This window comes from Mustela lutreola, chromosome 14, assembly GCF_030435805.1.
Source record: "Mustela lutreola isolate mMusLut2 chromosome 14, mMusLut2.pri, whole genome shotgun sequence".
NCBI classification, from domain to species: Eukaryota; Metazoa; Chordata; class Mammalia; order Carnivora; family Mustelidae; genus Mustela; species Mustela lutreola.
This window is the reverse complement of record NC_081303.1, coordinates 13,164,936-13,177,331: the sequence shown is the minus strand read 5'-3', so window position 1 is coordinate 13,177,331 and position 12,396 is coordinate 13,164,936. Positions and strand designations below refer to the sequence as shown.

The 12,396-nt window shown below is 49.0% G+C and overlaps 1 protein-coding gene across 12 annotated transcripts in view; it reads left to right on the top strand.

The window, feature by feature from the left end:
* Nucleotides 1-12,396, top strand: part of PACC1 (proton activated chloride channel 1) — a 163,865-nt gene that overhangs the window by 126,883 nt on the left and 24,586 nt on the right. For all 12 annotated transcript variants that reach the window (XM_059145309.1, XM_059145305.1, XM_059145307.1 and 9 more), the window contains one exon: nt 3,303-3,399. In XM_059145309.1, coding sequence (XP_059001292.1) covers nt 3,303-3,399 — 97 coding nt within the window. The remainder of the gene's footprint in view (nt 1-3,302; nt 3,400-12,396) is intronic.

Sequence of the window (12,396 nt, the reverse complement as noted above, 5' to 3'; positions counted from 1 at the left end):
TTCCACATCTTCAGTCCTCCGGTTTGTGTCCCTGTGTCTCCTCTGGCCGGCTGCGTGAGATGCTGTGTTACCAGCTCTCCCTTTGGTGTCTCCCATGCTGTGCGGGTTCCTTTTGAGGCCCTGCCTTGATCCCACAACATCCCTTTTTACAAACAACCTGATGCTCTTGAACGACCCAAGTCCAAACTTCTTAGCAGCTTTCAAAGCACTGCTCAGAGTCATAGCTTCAATTATCATCTCACCCACCTATGTTCTAACCACACTGGAAACTCACTCTTTACAAAGGTGCACCTGCTTTCCTGTCCCTTTTCCGCTTTCTCACACAGTTTCTTTTTCTTTAACTGTCTCTGAAACTCCATTGGTTAAAATTCCACCATCCCCCCGTTATTCAAGGAGGGATCTTTAGTCCCACGCTCCTTGGAGACTGACTTCCCAGATCAGTCTAGCATTCTGCCTGTCCTTCTCCTATGTACTTCCTGTTGTCTTGATCAATACTGACCACTATTGATGTACATTCCTTGCTTTGTAAATGATCCTGTGTGGATCAAGCAGATGGCTTAGCTCTAGAGTGCAAGGGGAAGCCTAGTTGAAAGTCGATGAGATTTGCCTAAGGCTTGCTATTTTTTAGTATAGGACCTGCTCTGGAATCTGACTTTGGGACAAATTTCTGTATTTCTCCTACCATCTCCTTTATCCCAAAGGAGCCAGATGACTTTTAACCCAGTGCTGTGGATTCTGTGGTCTCTAGATTCTATACTCTAGACAGTGAGGGAATTCTCAGGAATGAGTTGTGTCTTTTCTCTGTAAGTTTTCAGGTTTATAGGGAGAAGAGCATAGTGAATAAATACTACTTTCAAGTCAGAAAGCCTGTGTTCCTAACCTGGCTCTGCTTCTGGCCATTTGTCAAGTCACTTAACTTCTCTGAGCTTCGGGTTTCTTCATTTGCAAAGGAGGGTAGCGATAGGCCTTATCTCCTATACCAATGAGTTGGTATACAGAATGTGCTTAGCTCAGCGCTTGGCAGGGAGAGACCCCTCAGTGAATGGTGGCTCTTGTTAAAGAGCGTGGGCAGCTCCTGCTTCTAGGGAGCTTTGGGATCCTGGTTTGTAGGACCATGTCCCTCACTGTCTACAGACAGTACAGGTTGTACAGACAGGTTGTACACAACCTGCAGTATCACCTTTCCCAGCAGGGCTTCTAAAATGGTTATTAAAATATAGGCAGTTATCTTGCTTTTAGGGGCAAGGCCAAAGGTAGAGTCACTTTCCTTTTGGGGGCACCCCAAGATGGAAGACATCGAAAGGACCCTTCCCCTTCTTCAGTGGCTCATTTTGAAGTCCCTGTCTCTTGCTCTGTTCAGAAGGAGGCCTCCCAGAGAGTGGCCTGCGCTAGTCCTGCCTGGATTGTTCTGACAGCAGACCTACCTCTGAGTGAAACTGCTTTGCTGAAGGGGGATTTGGCTTTGGGGATGAGCCAGGCACGGAGTGGACTCATTAGGGCTGCAGGTGGTCCAGAAGGGAACTGGGTTGGGCTGAACCTGGGTAAGGCCTGGAACACAGAACTCTGGGCCTTCTCAGAACTAACATCCTTCTTTCTCTTTGGCCAGCCAAGAGTCTTGGGACGTCTTGCTCTGTGCTCCCATGACCCGTATCTCATAGTGTTTCTCCAGCCTCCTACTCCTCTCCCACGTGTTGATTTTCCTGTGAGCTTGTAGGTCTTCAAACTGAAGGTTTTATCTGATTCTAAGGGGCAGGAGTGGATGCATAGAAAGGATGATAGAGGCACTTGGCTGGCTCAGTGGGTAGATCATTTGACTCTTGATACTGGGGTTGTAAGTTCAAGTTGCATGTTGGGTGTAGAGGCTACTTAAAACTACAGTTAAAAAAGAGAGAGATTGAAGACCAGTAGATACATGAGAGTTTTATTTTAACCCAAGTCTCCTGGAGATTAATTTTTAGTGAAAATGTTTTGAGACCTTAAGTGCTGACACTGTGAACCTAAGAAAATACTTAGGAAAGCTATCCCCTTCCCCTCCCTCCTAATTCAGTGATAAGTCCTCTAAATTCTGGTCTTTTTTTTTTTTTTTTTAAGATTTTATTTATTTATTTGACAGAGAGAGATTACAAGTAGGCAGAGAGGCAGGCAGAAAGAGAGAGGAAGCAGGCTCCCTGCTGAGCAGAGAGCCCGATGTGGGACTCGATCCCAGGACCCTGAGATCATGACCTGAGCCGAAGGCAGCGGCTTAACCCACTGAGCCACCCAGGCGCCCCTAAATTCTGGTCTTGATCTCTCTTGCCCTCTTCCTCCTCATTGCTACCAGAATTGTTGGTTATCATTGTATCCTTTTGCCCCGTATCCCTCTCAGTGGCACTTCCTCCATTTCCCAGATGAGAACACTATGAGGGGAGATTGAAGTTACCAGCTACCAGGATCTGTTTCTGGGATGGGCTGCCCTCTCCATTTCGTTCTGCCATTTGCAGTCGGCGTGCGTAGACGCGAGCCAGAGTCCTGGAGAGTTCCGTCACCACTTTCACTGTTTCCTCCTGCCTCTTAGCAGACTCTTAGCTGCCTTTCCTCCTCCTTCTCTGGGAAGCCGTTAAGTTTATAGGCTTTGGAACTAGACCAACTTAGATTTGACTTTTGGCTCTGTGGCCATGGAAAGTGTTGTGGCTGAATTACGCCCCTCCAAAAAGATGTGTGGAGAATGTGAACCCCTAGTACCTCAGAAAATGACCTTATTTGGAAATAAGGTCATTGCAGATGTAATTAGTTAATAGGAGGTCATCCTGAAGTAGGGTGGGCCCTTATCCAATATGGCGTCTTTATAAGAAGATGACCGTGTGGAGACACAGAGACACACAGAGACTCCATGTGGAGATGAAGGTGGAGATTGGAGATGAGATGCCTTACAGGCCAAGAACACCGAAGCTTGCCCACCATTACCAGAAGCTAGGAGAGCGTCATGGAAAAGATTCTTCTTCACAGCCCTCAGAAGGAATCAGCCCTGCCAACACCTTGATTTTAGATTTCTAGTTTCCAGAACTCTGAGGGACTCAGCTTCTGTTCTTTTGAGCCACGCGGTCTTCGGTGCTTTGTTAGAGCAGCCCCGGGAAACCGACACACAGGAAGTTCCATGACTTTCCTGGGCCTTGGTGTCCTCATCTGTAGAACTGGTATAGCACACCCTACATCATGTGGTACTGTGTGTGTGACCGTCAAGAGGGACTTTCTGCTTTCTTATTCTAGTCCTAAGTAGCAGGGCTGGTGCGGCTGACCGATTTGCCCTCTTTGTTCCCCTCCAGCTGAGTGAGGAGTTGGATCAGGTGGTTGAGAACTCAGAGCGGACGGACGGGCAGGAAAAGGAGACAGACGGAGTCCAAGGTCCAGGAGTCTTACCAGGTAAGTGGGTTCAGCGCTGGGGCGGAAGAGCTGGAAAGTGGTGCTCTGCCGTTGCCGCAGCCAGAGGCCCCAGCCCGGGCGCCTTGCCAGCTGGGTACCTGCGGAAGAGGAGGAGCCCCCCTGCCCCGTGCCCCGGTGTCAGGTCTCCAGTATTGCCCCAGTTCGAAAGCTATCCATATTTAACCAGCCTGGGGACGGAGAATGTGTCCAGGCCAGTGTCTGTTCTTTTCTGTGCTCTGGTGTGAGCCACTTTCTGAGGCCAGGCCGTTGGATACAGTGATCTCTGCTCTTCTGTTTGTTTTTCCCTAGGAGGCTGTTAGCAGTGGAGCCTCTTAATATCCGAGTCACTTCCCAGGGCCCTCTAGGAGAATATAGGCCTCACTTCCTGAATATCAGGTCTCCCCACGATTGTCACCCAGCCGGGCAAGCAGGGTCCCATTTGTCAGGCCGCATCCTGGGGAGTCTTACGGACTCCCTCCTGGATACACTCTGCTCCCTTATGTGACGTCCTGGGTAACACTTGACTTCCCAGGCTGCTTGCTCCCTCCAGCCGCCTTCGCAGTCTCCTTCTAGCTCTTGGGTGTTACATGTTGGTCAAGGCCCCCATGTCGCTGTGGAGGGCAGGCTCACCCGGGCCACCCTCCCTGCTTCCATCCCTGCTTTGCTCGCACACGGGGCCGCGTTCACTCTCCTAGCCCAGAGCGTACTAGCCCAGAGCTCTGGACTTGTATATCCAGATGCCCCCTGGTAGCTCTGCTCCCACAGGTACCCTAAACCCCAAACTGACCTCATGGTCTCCCCCCTCCCCCCCACCCCCAGCGTGGCCCTTTTCTGGCATTTTCTGTTTCGGGGAATGGAACCCGCCGCCCATCCAGCTGAATCAGAGTCATTTTCTTCCCCTTCCTTCCTTTCTTCCCCTTTTCCTCTGCTGCTCAGCCGTGCTCGCCTTCTTTTACTTAGGCCTCCCTCCCTTCCACTCGCCGGCGTTGTCGTGGTTTTAGTCCTCCGCCTGGAAGGGTCTTCGGCCTGTCATCTAGTTAATGCTAATCATTCTTCAGCTCTCAGCGCGCCCACTGTTCTCTACAAAGCCTTTCCGACCTCCTGGCTGGATCGCTTCCCCACTCCAACCCTGTCCCTTGCGGCCTGCACACCTCTCTGTCGGAGCCATCCCTAATGGGACGGGGGATCGTTTGCCGGGCATTTGATGGACGTCGGTGCTGCCGGCGCGTAGGCTCCGTGAAGGCAGACACCGGTCCGTTTCCCTCACCACCTTGGCCCTGGCCATGCAAGAAACCTTGGTTGAATAAATGAACGAGTGAATGGAGCCTCCGCCTAACTCCCAGCTTCTTGGGTGGATTAGAGGAGGTGGGCTTCTGCTCCTCGTGATGCTTGCGTTTATGGGGGAGAGGGCTGAGATGGGTTCTTCTGTGCTGGTGCTTAATCCCCACAAGACTAGAAGGGAGGAGACCGGAGGAGGAGCTCTTTCCTGGCTGCTTTCTTGGAGCCAAGCTCTGTCCTACCCGTTGCCCCACTGAACTCTCATAGGTTTCACCTCCAGGGAGGTGGTCAACCTGATTTTCATGGTTGAAGACCCGAGGCCCAGGGGAGTTCAGGAAATTATGGGAAGATCCCTGGGCTGATAAACAGACTGAATCCAGCTCTGTCTGACCTCGGACTCTTCCTACTACACCAGCGCCTTTTAAGAAGTATTTTAAGCATCTTTTATTAAAGCCTCTTGCGTAAAAGGTAGTAGCATGTCTGCCCCCACTCTGGCTTTCGGCACTACCTCTGAAGCCCTCAAGCCCCAGGGAGAGAACGGCACATCCCTATTTATCTGCATTAGCTCTGGATATTAGTTTCTGTTGTCTCTATAACGAATTACCACAAAGTTAGTGGCTTAAAGCAACACAGATTTATTATCTTACAACTCTGGAGGGCAGAAGTCCAAAATGGGTCTCACTGGGCTAAAATTCAGGTTTCAGCAGGACTGCGTTCTTTTCTGGAAGCTGTAAGGGAACATCCATTTCAGTGCCTTTTCGAGCTTCTAGGGGCTGCTCACATTTCTTGGCTCATGGCCCTTTTTCCATCTTCAAAGCCTCCCGTGGCCGGTTGAGTCTTTCTCCTATCATTTCTCGTATCGTCTGACGCTGACTTCTGCCACCTCTTCCCTGTTTAAGAGCCCTGTGGTGGTGTTGGGCTCCCCCAGATAACCGAGGAAAATCTCCTCGTCTTAAAGTCAGGTGAGTGGCAGCTTTAAGCCCACCTGCTGCCTCAGTTTCTCTTTGCCATGTCACTTGAGCTGTTGATAGTGCCAAGAATGAGGCCTTGGACTCCTTCTGCCTGCTGCACACCCTGCTTTCTGCCCTCGGGCCCCCAGTCAGAAGAGGATGCATGGAGATGGCCGGACGAAGAGGAGACAGGCCAGCATGGAAAGATGAAGAGTTCTTTTGTGTTTCCTCTTAGAGATAAGTGCCCTCCAGACTGGGAAGTGTTCGTGGTGACCTTTGGCCTTGGCTTCTCTTTTGCCTCCGATTCCTGGGGCCTTAAATCCTGAGGTCAGCCTGAGCAGGAAGGCGGACCTCAAGCAGAGTAAATTTTGGGTAGTTCCAGGGCCTGGCAAGAGCCTCCCGTACTTTTGGCGGACCCTTCTGGGTGCATCTCCTTTGTAGACCGTAGAAGATCCAGACTCAGAAGTCTCAGTAGTGAGTTGGCCTGAGCTTGATGAACTTGATGACCTGATAGACAATTCTCAGAGCTCATTTCCAGCCTTTGAGCCCTTGAACAATAGTTCAACTAATGGTAATGAGGACAGTAGCCACCATTTATTTCCTGGGTGCCTTCACGTACTAGGCCTTCATAGGGCTTTGTGTCTGTGCTTACATAGAGCCATCACGGCCACTCTGCGAGGGAGCTGGTTAGTCTGGAGGTATGGAGAGGTTAAGTAATATTCTCAGAGCTTCTGAGTGGCAGGGCTGAGATTTGAACCCAGGGCTGCCTCCCGGGGTGTCCTGACTCTGGCTCAGTTTCTAGATGAGCTGCTTTTCTGCTCCCAGATTCTCCCCTTCCTCCCCCCGAGTCACTCTTGCACTCCGTCACCTGTTACTCCATGTGCTAAAACTACAAAGGCGAACGAGGCAAGGTCCACCTTCAGGGACTCAGGACATGTAGAGAGAGAAGGCAGGTTCCCCACAGAAGCACTTCTCCGTCCCTGTATAGAGCCTGCTCTGAACAACCTAATGAGGGCCTTTTCTCCCTGTTAGGTGCTTTCCTGGCACTTGGTATTTTTTCCTTGTAGAATTTGAATTTAGCACAGTCGAAAAGAAATACTTATTGAATATAATTTTTTTTTTCTTTTTAAGATTTATTTATTTTAGAAAGAGTGAGTGAGCACAAGCCAGGGGCAGGGCAGAGGGAGAGGGAGAGCGAGACCCCTCAAGCAGACTCCTTGCTAAGCGCAGAGCCAGATGCAGGGCCTGATCTCACGACCCTGAGATCACGACCTGAGCCAAAGTCAAGAGTCAGACTCTTAATGGACTAAGCCACCCAGGCACCCCTTGACCATAATTCTTTAACGAGTTGTTAAACCCCTTGGACTTGCCCCTGGGAGTGCTTCTGTGAGGCACTCCCAGAACTTGGTCTTTCCCTCCTTCATTGCACCTCTGACGCTTACTTCGCAGAGCACCCGGTCCCTTGTGGGGGCTCAGTATTTGTATTTGTACTTCAGGATTGGGGGACGTGGAGGTTTGGAACAGGAAGGTATGTCCTCTGAGCAATAGGGATGAATGATTGAGGGTCAAGGAAATAGTAGGGACAGAAATGGGGCTTCAGAAATGAACAAAAGGGGGCTTCCTTAGTGAAGGAAGTGGGATTAATGGGAGGAAGGGCGCTTGCCCTGCGCAGTCCTAGCACACGAAAGCACCCAATGGCGGGTGGCTGCTGTCCTCCTTAGGTGGGAAAGAAGGGGCTGGCGAGGGAGGAGGAGGGGTGGCACCCGCAACCATGGAGAGCGCGGGATAAAAACAGGGTGCGTTGGAAACTGGGTGGCAGGGTGCGTTTGGAGTGGTGGGTTGGCGAGAGAACTAGAAGCAGATGAGGCTGAAGGACAGATTGAGTGCGATTCGGGAGGGCTTTGTGTGGCAGGGTTTAGCCTTTACGGAATGGGGCGTATTTAATGGGATTGGAGCAGACCGGTAAGCGGGGCCACTGCGCTGGGTCAAAGGCTGGTGTGGCGGGCTGCCGCGAGGAGCGCGAGAAGGGAGACTCCGAAGACTGAGGCTGGGTGAGTGGGCGGATGTAGACCTATTTCAGTCTGGAGGGGTGAGTACCTCGAAGAGAAGGTGCTCTTGTGCTGCAGACACACGAAGCCCCAGTGGGCGCCGTGTGTCTGGGCTGAGCTGAGCAATGGCACAGTGAAGGTAGGAGCCTTGAAGAAAGCTTGGGACCATGTGTAGAGGGAGCTGCGGAGACTGGGCCTTGAGGAATGGCCACGTCTGGGGACCAGCAGAGGAGGGGGAGCTGGAGCCTGATGGAGGGCCTCGCGGTGGGAGCCACAGGACAGGCGGCCAGGACTGGGATGCTGAGGCTGCTGGCACTGCACAGCACAGGTTCAGGCTAAGCACCAGACGTTCAGGATTATATTCCCAGTTTTACGCCTCCGAGATAAGTAATTCCAATCCGTAGTCTGAGAGCCTCAATCTGTTTCCTCTCCATCAGGGGAATCCCAACCACTTATTCTCTCCAAAGGGAGAAATGAGAGCAGACATGTTAACTGAATAAGCAGTTTATTATATCACAGTTGAAATAAAATTGAGGAAGACACTTGGCTAGTTAGTCATTACAGTCAGTTCTCCATGGAAACAACTGTATATTAATAGAATTGACAAAGATCAGCAGCCAAAGGAAAAAATATATTGGATCTCCTCAAAATGAAAAACTTAAGTGCATTAAAAGACACTACCCAGAAAGTGAAAAGACAGCCTGCAGGATGAGAGAACTTTTCAAATCACATGTCTGATGAGGGGCCTGTATTTAGACTATAGAAAGAAATTTATGATCCAATAATAAAAGGACAACCCAAATAAAAAATGGGCAGAGAATCGGAATAATGTTTTTCCAACACAGAGGACTGATGAGCACGTGAAAAGACACTCAGTGTCAGCCGTCGTCAGGGAAATGCAGATCTACACTACAGGGAGAGGTGTTTGGCTGTGTAACCTTCAGGCCTGTGAGGATGGCTACAGACAGATGGACAAGTTTCAGTGGAGAAGTAGGGAAATTAGGACCCCCAGAGATTGTTGGTGGAAATGTAAAATGGTGAAGATTTTTTTAATGGTAAGATGTATTGGTGTCTTGTTTGGGAATTGGAGTGCCATGGCATGTACTGTGGGGAAAACAGTCTGGCAGTTCCTGAAAGTTCAAATACAGAGTCACCATGTGGCCCTGCAATTCGACTTCTAGGTACATATCCGGGGGAAGTGAGAACTCATGTCTGCACATAAACTCGCACACGAATGCTCCTAGCAACACTACTCATAATAGCCCCAAAATGGAAGCAACCCAAAGGTCCTTCAAGTGATGAATGGTTAAATAAAATGGTATATTCACACAATGGAATATTATTTGGCAATAAAAAGGAATGAAGAACCAATATGTGCTATGTCATGGATAAATTTTGAAGATCTACGTTAGGTGAGAGAAGTCAGACACAAAATTGAGTGATTCCATTGGACTATCCAGAATAGGCAAGTCCACAGAGACAGGAAGCAGGTTATTGGTCTCGAGGGACGAGGAGGAATGGAGGAGTGACTCCTAATGGGTATGGAGATTCTGTTCGGGTAATGAAAACATTCTGCTAATTACATAGTGGTGATGATTGCACACCTTGAGAGTACACTAAACACTAAATATATTCACTTTAAAGAGGTAATTTTGTGGCATGTAAACCATATCTCAGAAACCCCACCAAAACAGCAAACCTACCACATCACTAAAAAGGGGTGGGGGGAGGAGACCACTCATTCCTTCTTTGCATTCAGAATGCATCTTGGCCCCATGCTGTTTGCAAGGTTGAGTTTTGCAGGATTACGGTGGGCAACCAGTTCCCCCTTCCTGGGAATAAAAGTCCCACTGTGTTTTCAGAAGTTGAGTTACTCACCACATATCTCCTTATATTTTGGGGCAAGTCTGGGTTTTGGAAGCAGTACTGTCATGGGTTTTGTAAAACTCCTAGATTACCTTTCCCAAGAAAGTTTTTTTTTTTTTTTTTAAAGATTTTTATTTATTTATTTGACAGAGAGAGATCACAAGTAGGCAGAGAGGCAGGCAAGGAGAGAGGAGGAAGCAGGTTCCCTGCTGAGCAGAGAACCTGATGTGGGACTCGATCCCAGGACCCTGAGATCATGACCTGAGCTGAAGGCAGCGGCTTAACCCACTGAGCCACCCAGGCACCCCCCCAAGAAAGTTTCATGCATTATTTTTGACTGTCTATTGTCATGAGTTTGCATTCATATAAAAGATGTATACTTTTGGGCCGCCTGGGTGGCTCAGTGGGTTAAGCCTCTGCCTTTGGCTCAGGTCATGATCTCAGGGTCCTGGGATCGAGCCCCGCATCAGGCTCTATGCTCAGCAGGGAGCCTGCTTCCCCGCACCCCTGCCTGCCTCTCTGCCTGTTTGTGATCTCTCTCTCTGTCAAATAAATAAAATCTTAAAAAAAAAAAATAGATGTATACTTTTAAAACCCCTTCATCCAGCTTGCCCCAGGAAAACCAATGTTTGGTTTTTCCAACCGCAGAATGCATAGGATATTTTGACAAATGCCCAGCACTTTTTTTTTTTTTTAAACTGGTAAGACAGAATGGTGTCTTATTGCAGAATTGGAGTGCCACAGCGTGTGTGGATGATAAATAGTTTCACAGTTTTTATTTAGCTTCATGCCGATTCGTGGATCAAGAAAAGGCCAGGAGAGGAGCTCACGTTGGCTTCTTTGAAACAGAGGAGCCTCTTGGACAGTATTCCCACAAGAGTGATTTGTCCAAATAGCTCTACCAAAGAAATCCAAGTGATGCAAATTGTCATGTGATCTTTTTGTGTCTTAAGTTCATTTTTTTAATGATTTTCAAAAAGTTGTGTGTGGGGGGGATTCACCTCTTTCCCTAACCAAAGGCATCATGAAAGTGCAACATTTCAAATCATGTTTATGTGGCTTCTCATAGGGTGAATCGCTGCCCGCAGATGCCAGTTACTGTTCCTCTTGATTTGTGGCTTAACCAGGAGGAAATGTCTCGAGCTTCTACTTGTCAAGAGGCACGGGACCTCGGGGCTCTCATTCTCTGCCAGTTATAGACGCTGGGACCCGGATCACTGCATAGAGGGTGGGTTTGGACCACGTGGCCCTTTAGGTCCCTGCCAACTCTTAAAAAGTCTATTCAGATGTTAAACTTAGAGTTCGTTCAGTTTTGTCTTGGGATTTTTTTCAAACCTCGTTCGGATGTCGAAAGCTGGTCCCTGTTGCTACTACAGTTCGCAGGCCCTGGTGCAAGGAAATGTTCTTTATAATGTTTTGAAGTGAACCTGTGGGAGGCACTGGGCTGGCTTAGCGGAAGAGCATGCGACTCCTGATCCTCAGGGTGGATCAGGGTCATGCGTTCAAGTGCGGTGTCGGGTGTGGCGGTTACTTAAAAAAAAAATCTGAAAAGTGAACCTGTGGTCCCCTATGGGCCACGAGAGGTGGAGGTGCTTTCCAGGCAGAAGAGCTGTGGGTAGGTCTGTGTGTACACAGACCACTACACTTTGGGTCTTGTGACCCTGCAGCCCAGCTACGCGAGGCTGATCAGGAATCAGTGCCTGAGCTAAGGGAAGCCACCTCTAGGCGGGGGATGAAGGACAACAGGGTCCTGTGATGTGGGTGACAGTTTCCCTTATCCCGGATACTCTCTGGGAGGGGGACTTTGCTGGTACAGTGGAGCGCAGTCCTAGAGAAGCATGGAGAGCGAGCAGGTGGCAGAGCCACCAGGAAGCAGAAACTGACACTGTCCCTAATAACAATAAGCAGTAAAAGTCGAATCAGAGACACAGATTGAAAAAGAGTCTTGCTGTAATTCCTCTTGGAGAACTAGAGCTGTCACCTTTCATGGTGGCTCCCGCTCAGTGCCCAGGGGCTTCCTTCGGGCTTCCTGGTTCCTCACTTCTCTTTGTGGCTGTCAACATCCATTGTCTCCCGTACCCTGTTCTTTACTGTCTGAAGGAACCTCATAGACACTTCTGGGAATGTACACTTCCATGTAGTTAGACTTCCATGTAATGTAGAAACTTTCTGAAATATTTGGTCATGAATAGCAAGGGACTCCATTTGCTTTAGAGTTTCAGGGACCTGGGGTGCATGGCTCTTCTCCTGCAGGTGGAAGGTAGCTAGCTAGCCCTGCAAGACTTCGTTCCTCTGCCATTGGGGTCATCCAGCCATCTAACAGGCATGGAAACATTACATGCCTGCTACATAAAAGATACTGTCTTCTGCCTCTCCATTTTGTTTTTGGCATTTCCTCCCTTTAATTTATCATTACTAAGAAATGGTAGGGCTGTGGTGTTCATTTTTGCTATCTTTATCAGTGAAGGTTTTATTTTTTAAGGAGTAGAGGGCACATTCCATTTCTCTGGTAACATGAATGGAATAAGCGGGCACTCTGTCAAGCACTTTGCAACGTTCTCCTTCGTTTTAGACTTCCTATAAAATTGAAATGATTATTTTCTTTTCACATGAAGAAGGTGAGGCACAGGAGACCTAAGTAAGTTGTCCTGGGTCTTGGGGTCATCAGGAGCAGAGCTGGAGCCTAAATCTCTGACACTAAAGCTTGTGCTTGTGACCCCTCGGCTGGATGTCTGGACTTGCAGTTTAGAAAATAAATGAATAATGAACTCCAAATTATTTCTTCATCAGAGTCCTTCTGGTGCTTTGGGCACAGTGCTGGGTGACCTCCACAGAGCCTTTGCTGATCACTGCCC